Consider the following 19109-nt stretch of genomic DNA (forward strand, 5'->3'; position numbering starts at 1 on the left):
AGAGAGAGATGCACTGCCCAGCTAGGTTGGCTAGACAGACAGACTAGAGAGAGATGCACTGCCCAGCTAGGTTAGCAAGACAGACAGACCAAGAGATGCACTGCCCAGCTAGGTTAGCTAGACAGACAGACTAGAGAGAGATGCACTGCCCAGCTAGGTTAGCAAGACAGACAGACTAGAGAGAGATGCACTGCCCAGCTAGGTTAGCAAGACACAGACAGACCAAGAGATGCACTGCCCAGCTAGGTTAGCTAGACAGACAGACTAGAGATGCACTGCCCAGCTAGGTTAGCTAGTGTTGATAATGGGATATGTAGATAGGGCGAGTCGGTCAGGGATCGATTCAGACAAGGTGGTAAATTGTATGACAAGCGACAGTCTATTCAGAGTAAAGATATCTGGTACAACGTATACGGGCTCATTCATTTGGCTCACAAGGAACCAGCAGAAAGAAGCCCCGATAACAGATTGCAAGCATGTTATGTACAGTACAGAAAGTGGGTTGAGTCTGGAAGTCCCAGTCTTTTGGTTGGCCACAGTTGAGGTGTTGTCTTCTTGGATTTGTCCTGTTGAGCCGTCCGTCGTTCCTCCGGGTCTCGTCGGGCCGTTCTCAGTCACGCAATGTTCGGCTAGGAAGGAGATCGTGTGTGTGTGCTTGTGTCTGCAAGTCAAGGCTGTGTCTCTTCCTCCCAATGTGTGGGTGTATGTCTTATCTGTGTGTCCTCGGCAGTTAGTGTGTGTATGTGTGTGTGCGTGTGGAAGCTATCCTGTATGGGACCTAACATGTATCACTGTGAAAATACGTTGTCTCAGTTATAGCAATGTAATAGCAGTAAGCTGGTCATTTGCATAAGAAATAGCACTTCCTTACACTAGACAGACAGACTAGAGAGAGATGCACTGCCCAGCTAGGTTAGCTAGACAGACAGACTAGAGAGAGATGCACTGCCGAGCTAGGTTAGCAAGACAGACAGACTAGAGAGAGATGCACTGCCCAGCTAGGTTAGCTAGACAGACAGACTAGAGAGAGATGCACTGCCCAGCTAGGTTAGCTAGACAGACAGACAGACTAGAGAGAGATGCACTGCCCAGCTAGGTTAGCAAGACAGACAGACTAGAGAGAGATGCACTGCCCAGCTAGGTTAGCTAGACAGACAGACTAGAGAGAGATGCACTGCCCAGCTAGGTTAGCTAGACAGACAGACTAGAGAGAGATGCACTGCCCAGCTAGGTTAGCTAGACAGACAGACTAGAGAGAGATGCACTGCCCAGCTAGGTTAGCTAGACAGACAGACTAGAGAGAGATCCACTTCAAGCTTGCACATCAACTTAATGTTAGTTATTTGCTGACATCAAACTTGAAGAGGAGAGAACACAAGTTTACCTGATTTCTGTTCCCGCAATTCACCCTCATGGTGTTTTTTTTTCTTCTTATCTTTTTGTGAGGAGGAGGATTGTTCCGCTTCATCCTCTTATTCAAGTTGTACGCATTGACATCCACTTTGACACGAGGGGGATGCCGGGCCCTTGCGTAATTTGCGGGGCCCTCGGCAAGATGCGTAGTGAGCGTATAGGGCCGCCCGGCTCTGGGTTTAATTTTATTTTGGCCAGTGAAATGAGACTACTCAGGCAAGGGGGAAAAAACTAGCCCCGTTGGAAAATAGAAATGGACTGTTTGAATATTTGAAAATGAAAAATAGATATGTTTTTGGCGTACCCCAGTTTGGGAATACCTGCCTTACACTAGTCTATGGACTTTATCCTAACCTTCTTTAACTTCTTGACTTTGCCTAACCCCTTCTAAGGGTTGTGTTCATGTTTTTTTTACAACTGAAATTTGTGTTTCTTATTGAACAAGGCCAGGTAGTCCCTGCCGGTTTCGGGTGTGTTTTCATCTGTTGATGCCTAATCAACATGGCCCAGCCTTCCTACCCTACTCTACCACTTTCCTGACAACATCATTCATTCAAACATGATCCCCTATGTGCTTCTCTGTCTGAAATGTTCTGTGTTTCTGGAGAAGTTAACCCTAGATGCTGTTCTTGGGTCAGTTTAGCATTTTCCCCACTAATGGTTCAGGTTAGGATTGGGGGAGGGGAAGCAGATCCTAGATCTGTACCTAGAGAGAAATTAACTTTAGTGCTGCTGTTCTTTAACTTTGATGGAGGACCACACGGTACAAGTCTCTTCTGTGGTGAATTGTAGCATTGCTGTGGTACCAGGACAAATCCCAAACATGAATATTTGAAGGCATGTAGGCACACACACACACGTAGATATTGAACAGACGGATGCACACAGCTCCCCCTCCCACCGACCTCCACTAGTTACTATTACTTCCTGAACAAGCTAACTATGGAAGAGGAAAAGCTTGACACTTTATTCAGACGGTGAGGAAATTCGGTGGCGAGACAGTCAAGTGGGAGAAACAGTGGGAAGGGTGGATGCAGGGATTGAACCCTGTTCTCTGGTGGGGAATTGTATATGTGACATGTACTGGGGAGTGTTACCACTACATGTCTCTGCATGTGGAAGGGGAAAGGTAATAGTCAGTCACCATTGGTCACTATCCTCTTAGTTGGAACTAGAGGCCTTCACGAGTCCAAAAAGTTGTACCCATTCTGAAATGGACCTGGGGCTTTCCCATCTTGACCCGATATGCATTAATACATTTAAAAAAATATAGAGCTCCATTGGAACGGACTAGAGGTCAACCGATTGATTAATGGGCATGGTCGATTTAATTAGGGCCGATTTCAAGTTTTCGTAATCTGTATTTTTGGACGCCGCGTATGGCCAATTACATTGCACTCCACAAGTAGACTGCGGACCACCTGTTACGCGAGTGCAGCAAGGAGCCAAGGTAAGTTACTAGCTAGCATTATCTTATAAAAAACAATAAATCTTAACATAATCACTAGTTACACATGTTTGATGATATTACTAGTTTAACAAGCTTGTCCTGCAAATAATCAATTCGGAGCCTGTTAATTTATCATCGAATCACAGTCTACTTCGCCAAATGAGTGATGATTTAACAAGCGCATTCGTGAAAAAAGCACTGTCGTTGCACCAATGTACCTAACCATAAATATCAAAGCCTTTCTTAAAATCAATACACAAGTATATATTTTTAAACCTGCATATTAAGTTCAAGTAAATTAATGTTAGCAGGCAATATTAACTAGGGAAATTGTGACACTTCTCTTGCGTTCTGTGCAAGCAGAAACAGGGTATTTGCAGCAGTTTGGGACACCTGGCTCATTGCAAACGGTGTGAAGACCATTTCTTCATATCTTCAGCCTCTCCAGCCTGAGTTATGACAAGCAGGACACAACGAACATAATCAGCATATATGATCAACTGATTAGCAACCGACCAATGTTTTATTATTATTATTATTATTATTATTATTATTATTATTGGACATCATTATTGAACAGCTACGACATCATCAAGCACTGTCAATGTGTGACACAGTGCACACCAGCCCAACGCAGTAGAGAGATAAATATATAATAATAATCACACACACACACAGTTGAAGTCGGAAGTTAACATACAGTCGTCGTTAAAAGTTTTGAGAATGACACATTAATTTTCACAAAGTCTACTGCCTCAGTTTGTATGATGGCAATTTGCATATACTCCAGAATGATCAGATGAATTTGGCCCCCCCAATGGTGGAACAAACTCCCTCACGACGCCAGGACAGCGGAGTCAATCACCACCTTCCGGAGACACCTGAAACCCCACCTCTTTAAGGAATACCTAGGATAGGATAAGTAATCCCTCTCACCCCCCCCCCCCCCCTTTAAGATTTAGATGCACTATTGTAAAGTGACTGTTCCACTCGATGTCATAAGGTGAATGCACCAATTTGTAAGTCGCTCTGGATAAGAGCGTCTGCAAAATGACTTAAATGTAAATGTAATGAATTGCAATTCATTGCAAAGTGCAAATGAACATTTGCCATGCAAATGAACTGAATTCCCCCCCCCAAAAACATTTCCACTGCATTTCAGCCCTGCCACACAAGGACCAGCTGACATTATGTAAGCGAGTCTCTCGTTAACACACGTGTGAGTGTTGACAAGGCTAGAGATCACGCTGTCATGCTGATTGAGTTTGAATAACAGACTGGAAGCTTCAAAAGGAGGGTGGTGCTTGGAATCATTGTTCTTCCTCGGTCAGCCATGGTTACCTGCAAGGAAACACATGCCGTCATCATTGCATTGCACAAAAAGGGCTTCACAGGCAAGGATATTAGCTGCCAGTAAGGTTGCACCTAAATCAACCATTTATTGGATGATCAAGAACTTCAAGGAGAGCGGTTCAATTGTGCCCTTCAAGGACCGTGTCCTAAAGTTGATTCAGCTGCGGGATCAGGGCACCACCAGTACAGAGCTTGCTCAGGAATGGCAGCAGGCAGGTGTGAGTGCATCTGCACGCACAGTGAGGCAAATAATTTTGGAGGATGGCCTGGTGTCAAGAAGGGCAGCAATGAAGCCACTTCTCTCCTGGAAAAACATCAGGGACAGACTGATATTCTGCAAAAGGTACAGGGTTTGAACTACTGATAACTGGGGTAAAGTCATGTTCTCTGAATCCCCTTTCCGATTGTTTGGGGCATCCGGAAAAAGCTTGTCCGGAGAAGACAAGATGAGCGCTACCATCAGTCCTGTGTCATGCCAACAGTAAAGCATCCTGAGACCATTCATGTGTGGGGTTGCTTCTCAGCCAAGGGAGTGGGCTCACTCACAATTTTGCCTAAGAACACAGCCATGAATAAAGAGTGGTACCAACACATCCTCCAAGAGCAACTTCCCCCAACCATCCAGGAACAGTTTGGTGACGAACAATGCCTTTTCCAGTATTATGGATCACCTTGTCATAAAGGTAGAAGTAATAACTATGTGGCTCAAGGAACAAAACATCCATATTTTGGGTCCATGGCCAGGAAACTCACCAGACCTTAATCCCATTGAGAACTTGTGGTCAATCCTCAAGAGGCGGGTGGACAAACAAAAACCCACACATTCTGACAAACTCCAAGCATTGATTATGGAGGAATGTGCTGCCATCAGTCAGGTTGTGGCTCAGAAGTTAATTGACAGCATGCCAGGGCAGATTGCAGAGCTCTTGAAAGAAGAGTCAACACTGCAAATATTGACTCTTTGCATCAACTTCATGTAATTGTCAATGAAAGCAATTGACACTTATGAAATGCTTGTAATTATACTTCAGTATTCCATCTGACAAAAATATCTAAAGACACTGATGCAGCAAACTTTGTGGAAATTAATATTTGTCATTCTCAACACTTTTGGCCACGACTGTACACTGTAGCCAAATACAATTTTTAAAAAAAATCAGAATTCCTGACATTTAATCCTAGTAAACATTCCCTGTCTTAGGTCAGTTAGGATCACCACTTTATTTTAAGAATGTGACATGTCAGAATAATACTAGAGAATTATTTATTTCAGCTTTTTTTCTTTCATCACATTCCCAGTGGGTCAGAATTTGACATACACTCAATTAGTATTTGGTAGCATTCCCTTTTAAATTGTTGAACATGGGTACAACGTTTCAGATAGCCTTCCACAAGCTTCCCACAATAAGTTGGGTGAATTTTGTCCCATTCCTTCTGACAGAGCTGGTGTAACTGAGTCACGTTTGTCGGCCTCCTTGCTCGCACACGCTTTTTCAGTTCTGCCCACAAATTTTCTATGGGATTGATGTCAGGGCTTTGTGATGGCCCCTCCAATACCTTGACTTTGTTGTCCTTAAGCCATTTTGCCACAACTTTGGAAGTCTGCTTGGGGTCTGGTTGGAAGACACATTTGCGACCAAGCTTTAACTTCCTGATTGATGTCTTGAGATGTTGCTTCAATATATTCACATAATTTTCCTACCTCATGAAGCTATTTATTTTGTGAAGTGCACCAGTACCTCCTGCAGCAAAGCACCCCCACAACAGGATGCTGCCACCCCCGTGCTTCACGGTTGGGATGGTGTTCTTCGGCTTGCAAGCTTCCCCCTTTTTCCTCCATACATAACGACGGTCATCATGGCCAAACAACAGTTCTATTTTTGTTTCATCAGACCAAAGGACATTTCTCCAAAAAAGTAGGATCATTGTTCCCATGTGCAGTTGCAAACTGTAGTCTGGCTTTTTATGGTGGTTTTGGAGCAGTGGCTTCTTCCTTGTTGAGCGGCCTTTCAGGTTATGTCGATATAGGACTCGCTCTACTGTGGATATAGATACTTTTGTACCTGTTTCCTCCAGCATCTTCACAAGGTCCTTTTGCTGTTGTTCTGGGATTGATGTGCACTTTTCACACCAAAGTATATTCATCTCTAGGAGACAGAACACGTCTCCTCCCTGAGTGGTATGATTGCTATGCGGTCCCATGGTGTTTATACTTGCGTCCTATTGTTTGTACAGATGAATGTGATACCTTCAGCCATTTGGAAATTGCTCCCAAGGATGAACCAGACTTGTGGAGGTCTAAAATTCTTTCAGATTTTCCCATGATGTCAAGCAAAGAGGCACTGTGTTTGAAGGTTGGCCTTGAAATACATCCACAGGTACACCTCCAATTCACTCAGGCTAATTGACATCATTTATCAGAAGCTTCCAAAGCCATGACATAATTTTCTGGAATTTTCCAAGCTGTTTAAAATACACTGTCAACTTAGTGTATGTAAACTTCTGACCCCCTGGAATTGTGACACCGTGAATTCTAAGTGAAAAAAAACAAAAATTACATGCACAAAGTAGATGTCCTAACCGAATTGAATCAAAACTATAGTTTGTTAACATGAAATTTGTGTAGTGGTTGAAAACGAGTTTTAATGACTTCAACCTAAGTGTGTGTGTGTGTGTGTGTGTGTGTGTGTGTGTGTGTGTGTGTGTGTGTGTGTGTGTGTGTGTGTGTGTGTGTGTGTGTGTGTGTGTGTGTGTGTGTGTGTGTGTGTGTGTGTGTGTGTATATGTGTTTTTCGAACTGTGGAATGTAAAGAACACCTCCTACAGTTCATGCCAATGGCCTCTCATCAAGAAACCACACCTTGCAGATCTACTCAGGCACTTGATTAATGTTGATTTCATCCCGATGAGCAAAAATAAACTCAAAATAATGTGATGCATAATCCAAAGGATGTTGATGGTCGGTTGTTTCATGTGTAATATGGATGGTTAATTTGTAATGTCATTATTATTATTATGCAATTGAAGGCAGCTAGTTGTAAGCTGCTGTTATGAGAGGCCTTCATACAGATGTAGGATGCACTATATTCCCTGTATAGTGCAATACCTTTGAGCAGCCCTAATAGGTCCTGGCCAAAAGTAGTACACTATAGGGAATAGTGTTCCATTTGGGATGCAGATTTAGTCTTCAAGTCTACTATAATATGGACAAGATACCTTCCTGCCAATAACTTAACTTTTGAGGGTCATCTTTTTTTCCCCCAGTTATATGTAGCCCATTGTTGCCCTCTTCTGGCGTATATGTGTATTGACTTTTATATTAACTGTTACTTTTCAAATGTTTTTGTAAGCAGTAAGACTGACTGTGAGTGGGATACTTCTGTACAGGGTTGGAGTAACTGATTACATGTAATTTACAAAAAAACCTACCTGTAACCAGCTAACATATTGTAATCAGATTACAGATACTTTTGAAAAACTAGATTACTTCTTGGATTAGTAAAAAATCCAGAAAGGATGTTTGAGAAGAAAAAACCCATTATATAACACCTTTCTGTTTTTTCAATGACATTCAACTCAGCATGGAAAAAGGCGCAAGTTTGAGTTTGTTCCTGTGCGAGTCTGACCAACACTCAAGAGACCACTATGATAACACACCAAATGCTTTTAATTAATCATTTTTGTCTTCTAATTACTTTTAAAGGGAAAGTAATCCAAAAGTAACCGAAAGTAATCATCAGTTTGTATTATCCAAGAGTGACTTTACTGATCTACCCAACCCTGCTTGTGTTTAAGGTGTGAAAGCTTTTCTCTGTGTATTTTTGTTGCACTAACACATCTCATCTTTCTCTCTTTTTTTTGTCTCCTTCTACACCTTGATGTTCGACTCTTGTTTGTGAGCACAGAAAAGCCAGAGCTGGTACAATGTAAGTCTCTAACTCTTCTCCTACCTCTCCTTGGTGAGCTGTATGTAACTGTGGGTGATGTGTGCACGTTCTGATGGCACAGTGGGTTGGAGCAAGGTGCTTGCAGTTGTGGGTTTGATTCTCACATGGGCCTCATACAGTATAAGTGTGTGTGTGTGTGTGTGTGTGTGTGTGTGTGTGTGTGTGTGTGTGTGTGTGTGTGTGTGTGTGTGTGTGTGTGTGTGTGTGTGTGTGTGTGTGTGTGTGTGTGTGTGTTTTGAAGTTGCTCGGGAGAAAAGCAACTGTTAAAAATACCATTATAACCATATTATATATTTCAGTGATATGGTTAGGACTGGTGTTCATGTTATCAGACTGCGTTGCACTTTGTCATTTGGCTGTTGCAAGGTTTAGGTCTACCAGAGTTTATACATGTTGGGCTATCATGCTGTACCTAAGCAGCATTTGAAGAGCGATATTGGCTGAGCATGGGAATAGTTCAAGTTTTTAACAACGTTGATTTGCAACCGAACATCAACCCTAAACCGACATGAAGCAGAAGGTGTGAAGTACGTTTTCCCATTTTAAAATCAGATTTCTGAGGAGGGCCATCTCATGGTGAATGATTTTAGGAAGTGCTGTATGGACATCTTTGCTTCCTCTCCATATATCACTTTAAAAGAGAGCACATGGGGAAACCGATAGAGCCAACAGTTGCTATGCAGATTTGAAAAGTCCTGCCTGTGAAGTACTTCCCTTACAAATAGTATGTCAACACATTCCTGGTAATGATGGCATTCATATGAAATTATGAATGAACTTTTTATCCAAAGAAATTATTGAAAATTAGAGGCTAATTTAATATGGCATCAAATGAATCATGAAATTGTCTTCAGTTGTGATTCGCATTGCTCCATGGTGAATAGTGAATACACATTTAACAATGCAGTTGCCTAGTGTGATTTTTCCCATGGGAAATGGAGAGATCTTAGAGACAGACAGACTGGAGACAGACGCTGGAGCATAGTCGAGACCATTCAGTATGAGAAAGTTATTCAGTCACGTCGTATGTGGGTGGGTGTGCTTTTGCAAACCTTCGTGTCTGCATATATGCTTGTGTGTGTGCGGTCCATATTTGTACAAGTGTGTGTGTGTGTGTGTTGACTTTTGTGTTTGTATGCACTTGTGTGTGCGCACAAAGGGCTTTTGTTGTATTTGGTTGCCTCTTGACTGTAACCAGGGCCTGTGTTCCCTGACTGTAACCAGGGCCTGTGTTCCCTGACTGTAACCAGGGCCTGTGTTCCCTGACTGTAACCAGGGCCTGTGTTCCCTGACTGTAACCAGGGCCTGTGTTCCCTGACTGTAACCAGGGCCTGTGTTCCCTGACTGTAACCAGGGCCTGTGTTCCCTGACTGTAACCAGGGCCTGTGTTCCCTGACTGTAACCAGGGCCTGTGTTCCCTGACTGTAACCAGGGCCTGTGTTCCCTGACTGTAACCAGGGCCTGTGTTCCCTGACTGTAACCAGGGCCTGTGTTCCCTGACTGTAACCAGGGCCTGTGTTCCCTGACTGTAACCAGGGCCTGTGTTCCCTGACTGTAACCAGGGCCTGTGTTCCCTGACTGTAACCAGGGCCTGTGTTCCCTGACTGTAACCAGGGCCTGTGTTCCCTGACTGTAACCAGGGCCTGTGTTCCCTGACTGTAAACAGGGCCTGTGTTCCCTGACTGTAACTAAGCAGTAGCTGACAATAGGCTAATCTCCCACCTCCCTCTGATAAACAAGCTGACAAAAGGCCGATCTCTGTTTTAAACAAGCTGACAAAAAGCCGATCTCTGTTTTAAACAAGCTGACAAAAGGCCGATCTCTGTTTTAAACAAGCGGACAAAAGGCCGATCTCTGTTTTAACCAAGCGGACAAGAGGCCGATCTCTGATTTAACCAAGCGGACAAGAGGCCGATCTCTGATTTAACCAAGCCGACAAGAGGCCGATCTCTGATTTAACCAAGCCGACAAGAGGCCGATCTCTGATTTAACCAAGCGGACAAGAGGCCGATCTCTGATTTAACCAAGCGGACAAGAGGCCGATCTCTGATTTAACCAAGCGGACAAGAGGCCGATCTCTGATTTAACCAAGTGGACTTTTGATCTGGGGACCAGGGCTGCGTCCCAAATGGCACCTACTCCCTTTTTTGCTGTTTCTAGTTTATGTCAAAAGACTGCAGTATATTATATGAACATGACTGTATTTTAATTCTCATGTACTCATGTACTCACTCTAGTGGTATGGTTCATTAGGCACTAATAATATTCCTTTTCCAATAGGAAATGCTTGTTTCTGTTTTCAGTTGCGTTACATTGTGCAGATGGTGAGAAGTGTGATGTGCGAATTAGGGTGTGAATTAGGGACATTGTTTTTAGGTGTCCATGGAACACATATGGTAGCCTACATCTGTACCGAACATTTGGTTCTGTCAGTCATGTTTAGATTTAGGCTACCCTTTGGTGGTAAAGTAAGACTAGCTTTACACTCCACCTAGCATTATCCTTAGCAAAACATCACTGATGCTTGAGTGAAGTTACAGATTCTGGCATACACCGAAATCTCCGCACAGAGCCCTCCGTGTGGTGTGCAGTGAAGTCACAAAGCTGAACTTCGAAGAGCCTCTATGGAGTGCCGCTATAGTGGAGTCTAAGTCCATCCGAACCAAACTCCAGGGATTGAGGACCGTATGACGGGATGCCTAACTAGATACAGATGAGGTGTTTCTGAACCGAACAGTTTGGCCTGTAAAACAAAACCACCATATGACTGAGCAGATGAGAAGCCGTTTTAGGTCTAGTTTCTTTATTAGGATCCCTGTTAGCTGTTCCAGAAGATGTTCAGCTGCTCTTCCTGGGTCCACAACGTCTTGTGTTTACTGTTTACAGGCTGCGTGGATAGTCTTCATTATGACCATGAGGTCATAAAACAACAGACCTATCCAGACAGCCAGAGAAAGGAATGGAAAGAAATAGGGTAAAAGAGAAAGGGTTAAACTAGGAAGGTGCAGTTTCACTGCATGGTAGTCCTAATAGTTAGTCAATAGACAGGAAGCCATAGTCGACTGTAGCCTGTCTATCATAGGGTTGTTCACGCACCTTAGAACCTGTTGTTCCAGGGGCACAGTGGGAAAACCAAATATTTCTATGCTCTGCAATGGATCTGGACTTCAACTGATCTATCATTGGCAGTCTTAAGACCAGGAAAAGGTTAGAGGATATGAGTCACACTGGTATAAAGGCTGTAATCCAACACACAAGAGTCATGTTCAGTAGTGAGAAAACATTTTAAAATGGAATGAAATGTGGAGGTACTACTTAAACTTGTCCAATAAGACACAATCATTTTTGTTTTCTGTTGCAAATGTTTTGCTACAGTGTGTCTTAATGCATTCATCCCTGGTTCCTTTGGGTAATGTCAGAGAGAGACTGCGAAGTCTCAGACAGATGTTTGTGTAGGGGGAGACGAGGATGGTGGGGGAGAGCCAGGATGGGATGCAGGAGTTGGGTTGGGAGGGCAGTGTAGCTGTGTGAATCACCTTTCTGGTATGAGTGTAAGGGCCTCCCACGCCCATTACCCAAATCAGCCCCGTGAGAGGGTCTTTGGAGTTCATTCACCCCATGACCTGAGATAGAGGGGGAGACAGCGAGATCTGGCTTAGGCCTTGTCCTTTCCCATGCTACAATGTTTACACCATATGACACACACACGCACACAATGGGTTTTTCTGTTCGCTGCTCTCTCTCTGCATACAAAACCTCTGAATTCATTTTTGCCTCCCATACTTTTCCTGGAAGATAAATGTATTTATTTATTTGCATTTTTGCAGGATGAAAAAAGAATACTTAGTAACGGTAATAATATGGCAACTACTAATAATCAAAAACTTTTTTTTAAACATAAATTAACAGCATAAAAATGTTTTGTCCAGCTACTAATTTGTATTTATTTGTGATCCCCATTAGTTCCTGCCAGAGCAGATACTCTTCCTGGGGTCCAAACGTACCAAAGCATCCACATTACATATAAAACTACAGATAAAACAGTGAACTATGTGTTCTGAATGAGCTAAAGGTAAAAACAGTACATCCATATAACATCCCTACACCACCACATATCCACGACACAACATGTTTAATACCACCATACAACAATACCACAATGTGTCTGTACCTTTTTGTGTGTGTCTCTTCAGTCCCCGCTGTTCCATAAGGTGTATTTTTACCTACTTTTTAAATCTGATTCTACTGCTTGCATCAGTTACCTGATGTGGAATAGAGTTCCATGTAGTCATAGTTCCCTGTAGTACTGTGCGCCTCCCATAGTCTGTTCTGGACTTGGGGACTGTGAAGAGACATGTCTTTGGTGGCATGTCTTGTGGGGTATGCATGAGTGTCCGAGCTGTGTGCCAGTAGTTTAAACAGACAGGTCGGTACATTCAGCTTGTCAACACCTCCTACAAAAACAAGTAATGATGAGGTCCATCTCTCTTCCACTTTGAGCCATGAGAGATTGACCTGCATGCCATTAATGTTAGCTCTCGGTGTACTTTTAAGGGCCAGCTGTGCTGCCCTGTTCTGAGCCAACTGCAATGTTAGCAAGTCCCTCTTTGCGGCACCTGACCACATGACTGAACAGTAGTCAAGGTGCGACAAAACTAGAGCCTGTAGGACCTGCCTTGTTGATAGTGTTGTTAAGAATGCAGAGCAGCGCTTTATTACGGGCAGACCTCTCCCCATTTTAGCTACTGTTGTATCAATATGTTTTGACCATTACAGTTTACGATCCAGGGTTACTCTAAGCAGTTTAGTCACCTCAATTTCCACATTATTCATTACGAGACGTAGTTTAGGTTTAGGGTTTAGTGAATGATTTGCCCAAATACAATGCTTTTAATTTTGGAAATATTTAGGCCTAGCTTATTCCTTGCTACCCATTCCGAAACTAACTGCAGCTCTTTAAGTGTTAGTGTTATGTCATCTGCATACATACACACTGGCCTTACTCAAAGGCTGCATGTCCTTAGTAAAGATTTGAAATAGGCCTCCAGCTAATAAACTACTGTTACAACTACTAATACAATTTAAGTACCTATAAAATATACATACATATTTTCAAATATCTTCACATGGTGATGGTTCTATTAGTTCTTAACATTTGAAAAAGGATTTTCTTAAATTCACTGGGATTTTAATGCCATGATTTCTATAGGTTAATGATTCCAGTCATTTGGGTCTTTGTATCTGAAACATCTTACTCCAACCTCATGATGTACTCTTGGAATTTCTAATTACTGCTGTTGTTGAATGGACTAGTGTGAGTCTTGTAAAGTTAGGTGTTCCTTAATATATACAGTTGATACTAGAGGTCGACCGATTATGATTTTTCAACCATGATACCGATACCGATTTATTGGAGGACCAACAAAGCCGATATCGATTAATCGGCCGATTTGTATTTGTAATAATGACAATTACAACAATACTGAATGAACACTTATTTTAACTTAATATAATACATCAATAAAATCAATTTAGCCTTAAGTAAATAATGAAACCTGTTCAATTTGGTTTAAATAATGCAAAAACAAAGTGTTGGAGAAGAAAGTAAAAGTGCAATATGTGCTATGTAAGAAAGCTAACGCTTCAGTTCCTTGCGCAGAACATGAGAACATATGAAAGCTGGTGGTTCCTTTTAACATGGGTCTTCAATATTCCCAGGTAAGAAGTTTTAGGTTGTAGTTATTATAGGAATTATTGGACTATTTCCCTCTACCATTTGTATTTCATCAACTTTGACTATTGGATGTTTTTATGGGCACTTTACTATTGCCAGTGTAACAGTATAGCTTCCGTCCCTCTCTTCGCTCCTCCCTGGGCTCGAACCAGCAACACAACGACAATTAGCGGGCGCTAAACTCGGTTACACCAGCCACATCCATTTCAGCGTGTGGTCCTTCTGTAGCTCAGTTTAGAGCACCAGCCACATCTCCATACGGAATCTAGTTGATAGGCTTTGGATGCTAAGTGGCATATATTATTATTATTATATTATAAACAGTGCAATGCTTGACGAAGAGCTGCTGTCAAAACGCACAAATGTGTTGTTTGAATTCATGTTTACGTGCCTGCTTGTGCCTACCACCATTCAGTCAGATACTTAGATACTTGTATGCTTGTATGCTCAGTCAGATTATATGCAACGGAGGACACGCTAGATAATATCTAGTAATATCATCAACCATGTGTAGTTAACTAGTGATCATGATTGACTGTTTTTTATAAGATAAGTTTAATGCTAGCTAGCAACTTACCTTAGCTTACTGCATTCGCGTAACAGGCAGTCTCCTTGTGGAGTGCAACGAGAGAGAGGCAGGTCGTTATTGCGTTGGACTCGTTAACTGTACGGATGCAAGATTGGATCCCCCGAGCTGACAAGGTGAAGATCTGTCGTTCTGCTCCTGAACAAGGCATTTAACCCACCGTTCCTAGGCCATCATTGAAAATAAGAATGTGTTCTTAACTGACTTGCCAAGTTAAATAAAGGTATAAAAAAATATATAATAATCGGCAAATCGGCGCCCAAAAATACCGATATCCGATTGTTTTATGAAAACAGTGTGAAATGAATCGGCCATATGAATGAACTTGGTTGTGTTTTTGCCCCCATCTATCTTCAGAGCTTGTGGTTCTGCTCCGGATGGCGACCTAAACTGGAACATGAACTTAACTCCCCAGCCATCCTACAATCTAAACTTGATGCCCTCAATCTCACTCAAATTATCAAAGAACCTACCAGGTATTGCCCCCCAAAGCCTTAAACACTGGGCACCCTCATAGATATCATCCTAACCAACTTACCCCCTCTAGAAATCTTAACCAACCTCTAAATACACCTCTGCTATCTTCAACCAAGATCTCAGCGATCACTGCCTCATTGCCTGCATCCGTAATGGGTCAGCGGTCAAACGACCTCCACTCATCACTGTAAAACGCTCCCTGAAACACTTCAGCGAGCAAGCCTTTCTAATCGACCTGGCAGGGGTATCCTGGAAGGATATTGATCTCATCCTGTCAGTAGAGGATGCCTGGATATTTTTTTTAAATGCCTTCCTAACCATCTTAAATAAACATGCCCCATTCAAGAAATTTAGAACCAGGAACAGATATAGCCCTTGGTTCTCCCCAGACCTGACTGCCCTTAACCAACACAAAAACATCCTATGGTGATCTGCATTAGCATCGAACAGCCACCGTGATATGCAGCTGTTCAGGGAAGCTAGAAACCGTTATACACAGGCAGTTAGAAAAGCCAAGGCTAGCTTTTTCAAGCAGAAATTTGCTTCCTGCAACACTAACTCAAAAAAGTTCTGGGACACTGTAAAGTCCATGGAGAATAAGAACACGTCCTCCTAGCTGCCCACTGCACTGAAGATAGGAAACACTGTCACTACTGATAAATCCACCATAATTGAGAATTTCAATAAGCATTTTTCTACGGCTGGCCATGCTTTCCACCTGGCTACTCCTACCCCGGTCAACAGCACTGCACCCCCAACAGCAACTCGCCCAAGCCTTCCCCATTTCTCCTTCTCCCAAATCCATTCAGCTGATGTTCTGAAAGAGCTGAAAAATCTGGACCCCTACAAATCAGCCGGGCTAGACAATCTGGACCCTTTCTTTCTAAAATGATCTGCCGAAATTGTTGCCACCCCTATTACTAGCCTGTTCAACCTCACTTTCGTGTCGTCTGAGATTCCCAAAGATTGGAAAGCAGCTGCGGTCATCCCCCTCTTCAAAGGGGGGGACACTCTTGACCCAAACTGCTACAGACCTATATCTATCCTACCATGCCTTTCTAAGGCCTTCGAAAGCCAAATTAACAAACAGATTACCGACCATTTCGAATCTCACCATACCTTCTCTGCTATGCAATCTGGTTTCAGAGCTGGTCATGGGTGCACCTCAGCCACGCTCCTAAACGATATCTTAACCGCCATCGATAAGAAAGATTACTGTGTAGCCGTATTCATTGATCTGGCCAAGGCTTTCGACTCTGTCAACCACCACATCCTCATCGGCAGACTCTACAGCCTTGGTTTCTCAAATGATTGCCTCGCCTGGTTCACCAACTACTTCTCTGATAGAGTTCAGTGTGTCAAATCGGAGGGTCTGCTGTCCGGACCTCTGGCAGTCTCTATGGGGGTGCCACAGGGTTCAATTCTTGGACCGACTCTCTTCTCTGTATACATCAATGAGGTCGCTCTTGCTGCTGGTGAGTCCCTGATCCACCTCTACGCAGACGACACCATTCTGTATACTTCCGGCCCTTCTTTGGACACTGTGTTAACAACCCTCCAGGCAAGCTTCAATGCCATACAAGTCTCCTTCCGTGGCCTCCAATTGCTCTTAAATACAAGTAAAACTAAATGCATGCTCTTCAACCGATCGCTACCTGCACCTACCCGCCTGTCCAACATCACTACTCTGGACGGCTCTGACTTAGAATACGTGGACAACTACAAATACTTAGGTGTCTGGTTGGACTGTAAACTCTCCTTCCAGACCCATATCAAACGGGTCTGGAAGTTAAATCCAGTTATCCAAAGTTAAATCTAGAATTGGCTTCCTATTTCGCAACAAAGCATCCTTCACTCATGCTGCCAAACATACCCTTGTAAAACTGACCATCCTACCAATCCTCGACTTTGGCGATGTCATTTACAAAATAGCCTCCAATACCCTACTCAACAAATTGGATGCAGTCTATCACAGTGCAATCCGTTTTGTCACCAAAGCCCCATATACTACCCACCATTGCGACCTGTACGCTCTCGTTGGCTGGCCCTCACTTCATACTCGTCGCCAAACCCACTGGCTCCATGTCATCTACAAGACCCTGCTAAGTAAAGTCCCCCCTTATCGGCAGGGTAGCCTAGTGGTTAGAGCGTTGGACTAGTAACCGGAAGGTTGCGAGTTCAAATCCCCGAGCTGACAAGGTACAAATCTGTCGTTCTGCCCCTGAACAGGCAGTTAACCCACTGTTCCTAGGCCGTCATTGAAAATAAGAATTTGTTCTTAACTGACCTGCCTAGTAAAATAAAGGTAAAATAAAAAAAATATTTAAAAAATATCAGCTCGCTGGTCACCATAGCATCTCCCACCTGTAGCACACGCTCCAGCAGGTATATCTCTCTAGTCACCCCCAAAACCAATTCTTTCTTTGGCCGCCACTCCTTCCAGTTCTCTGCTCCTTCCAGTTCTCCACTCCTTCCAGTTCTTGGCCGCCACTCCTTCCAGTTGACTGCCAATGACTGGAACGAACTACAAAAATCTCTGAAACTGGAAACACTTATCTCCCTCACTAGCTTTAAGCACCAACTGTCAGAGCATCTTACAGATTACTGCACCTGTACATAGCCCACCTATAATTAGCCCAAACAACTACCTCTTTCCCAACTGTATTTAATTTATTTATTTATTTTGCACCTTTGCACCCCATTATTTTTATTTCTACTTTGCACATTCTTCCATTGCAAAACTACCACTCCAGTGTTTTACTTGCTATATTGTATTTACTTTGCCACCATGGCCTTTTTTGCCTTTACCTCCCTTCTCACCTAATTTGCTCACATTGTATATAGACTTGTTTATACTGTATTATTGACTGTATGTTTGTTTTACTCCATGTGTAACTCTGTCGTTGTATCTGTCGAACTGCTTTGCTTTATCTTGGCCAGGTCACAATTGTAAATGAGAACTTGTTCTCAACTTGCCTACCTGGTTAAATAAATAAAAATAAAAAATGTGCATACAGTGTAGCCTTAGGGTCTTCATAGAGAACCATAGAGGTTGACTGTTCAAAGGGCTTTTAGGCTGAGAGATGGTTTTTGGAGGTGTTTTATAGCCTTCAAAACATACAAGCAGGTACACCTTCTGCTGCCCTCAAGTGCACGCTAGGCCCTCCCATTTCCCCTCCCTCTCTCTCTGCCAATGTCTCCTTTTTTCTCTCTCAATGCTCCTCCAACACCACTTTCCTCAAGAATAGGGGAGGGAGGGAGAGATTTCAACAGTAGGACTAGAGTCCTGGTAGGAGCACACGGCTCTGTTGTGGTTTGCTTGGTCAGTAGTGTGCAGTGGTCCTTTTTGGTCAGTCACATGGGTTCCACTCTGTCCTGGGACGCACTGTTGACCACTTTTATTGATGAGCAATTGTCTCTTCACTGGACAAGCATCCCGGACTGGTCAAGCGGATTGTTCTGTTTTCTGCTCTCCCTGAGGACAAAGACTGTGTGTGTCCATTTCAGAGAGAGAGAGCAATTGGACTTTGAGACTGCTTGAGCTGGGCTTATATATATGGTTTCTGTTAGTGCAGAAAGAGAGCCTTTTTTTCTCCATGTGGATTGTGTGTTTTTTGATATAGATATATATTGCTTTGAGAAATAATTTGAGGAGACCATGCCATTCTGCAGCACCTTTGGAGGTATGACTATCTGAAATGACTTTGGGGATGACTGCAGTGCCTCACCTCTAGGCTTCTCGATCCTTGATGTATAAGTGGGATTGTTTTATAAGAAGATTGTTTTAAACCAACCTTTTCCATCAATTACAGACTGCAAAGCATCTTTTCTGTAGTCTTTAACTGATTGGAGGCTTTTTCTGTGTCCCAGGTCTTAACCTTGTCTTAACCCTGTTTAAACCTGGTTCTGACTTGGTCTTAACCCATTCTTAAGCCGGACCAACCAGTGCACATGGCCCAAATGGCCTATTAAGACTTACAAGGGGATCAACTATTTTTCAAAAACAGGAGGGAGGGAGGGAGGGGACATTTCCACTCCAGAGGAAGGGGGCTCCTGCTGTCCTGAGTGTAAATCAATATTTCCTAACGCCCTCCACCCAGTTTCTCAGTTGACTTTGGGGACACATGCCTAACTGTACTCTATGGAGAAC

General features: G+C 43.1%; 1 protein-coding gene across 6 annotated transcripts in view; it reads left to right on the forward strand.

The window, feature by feature from the left end:
- Window positions 1-19109, forward strand: part of LOC124013355 (protein Aster-B-like) — an 86642-nt gene that overhangs the window by 24692 nt on the left and 42841 nt on the right. For 5 of the 6 annotated variants that reach the window (XM_046327680.1, XM_046327657.1, XM_046327664.1 and 2 more), the window contains one exon: window positions 8121-8141. The exons of the other annotated variant lie outside the window; for it this stretch is intronic. In XM_046327680.1, the coding sequence (XP_046183636.1) occupies window positions 8121-8141 (21 nt within the window). The remainder of the gene's footprint in view (window positions 1-8120; window positions 8142-19109) is intronic. 6 annotated transcript variants of the gene reach the window in all.

The sequence above is a fragment of the Oncorhynchus gorbuscha genome, linkage group LG02 (genome assembly GCF_021184085.1).
Source record: "Oncorhynchus gorbuscha isolate QuinsamMale2020 ecotype Even-year linkage group LG02, OgorEven_v1.0, whole genome shotgun sequence".
NCBI lineage: Eukaryota > Metazoa > Chordata > Actinopteri > Salmoniformes > Salmonidae > Oncorhynchus > Oncorhynchus gorbuscha.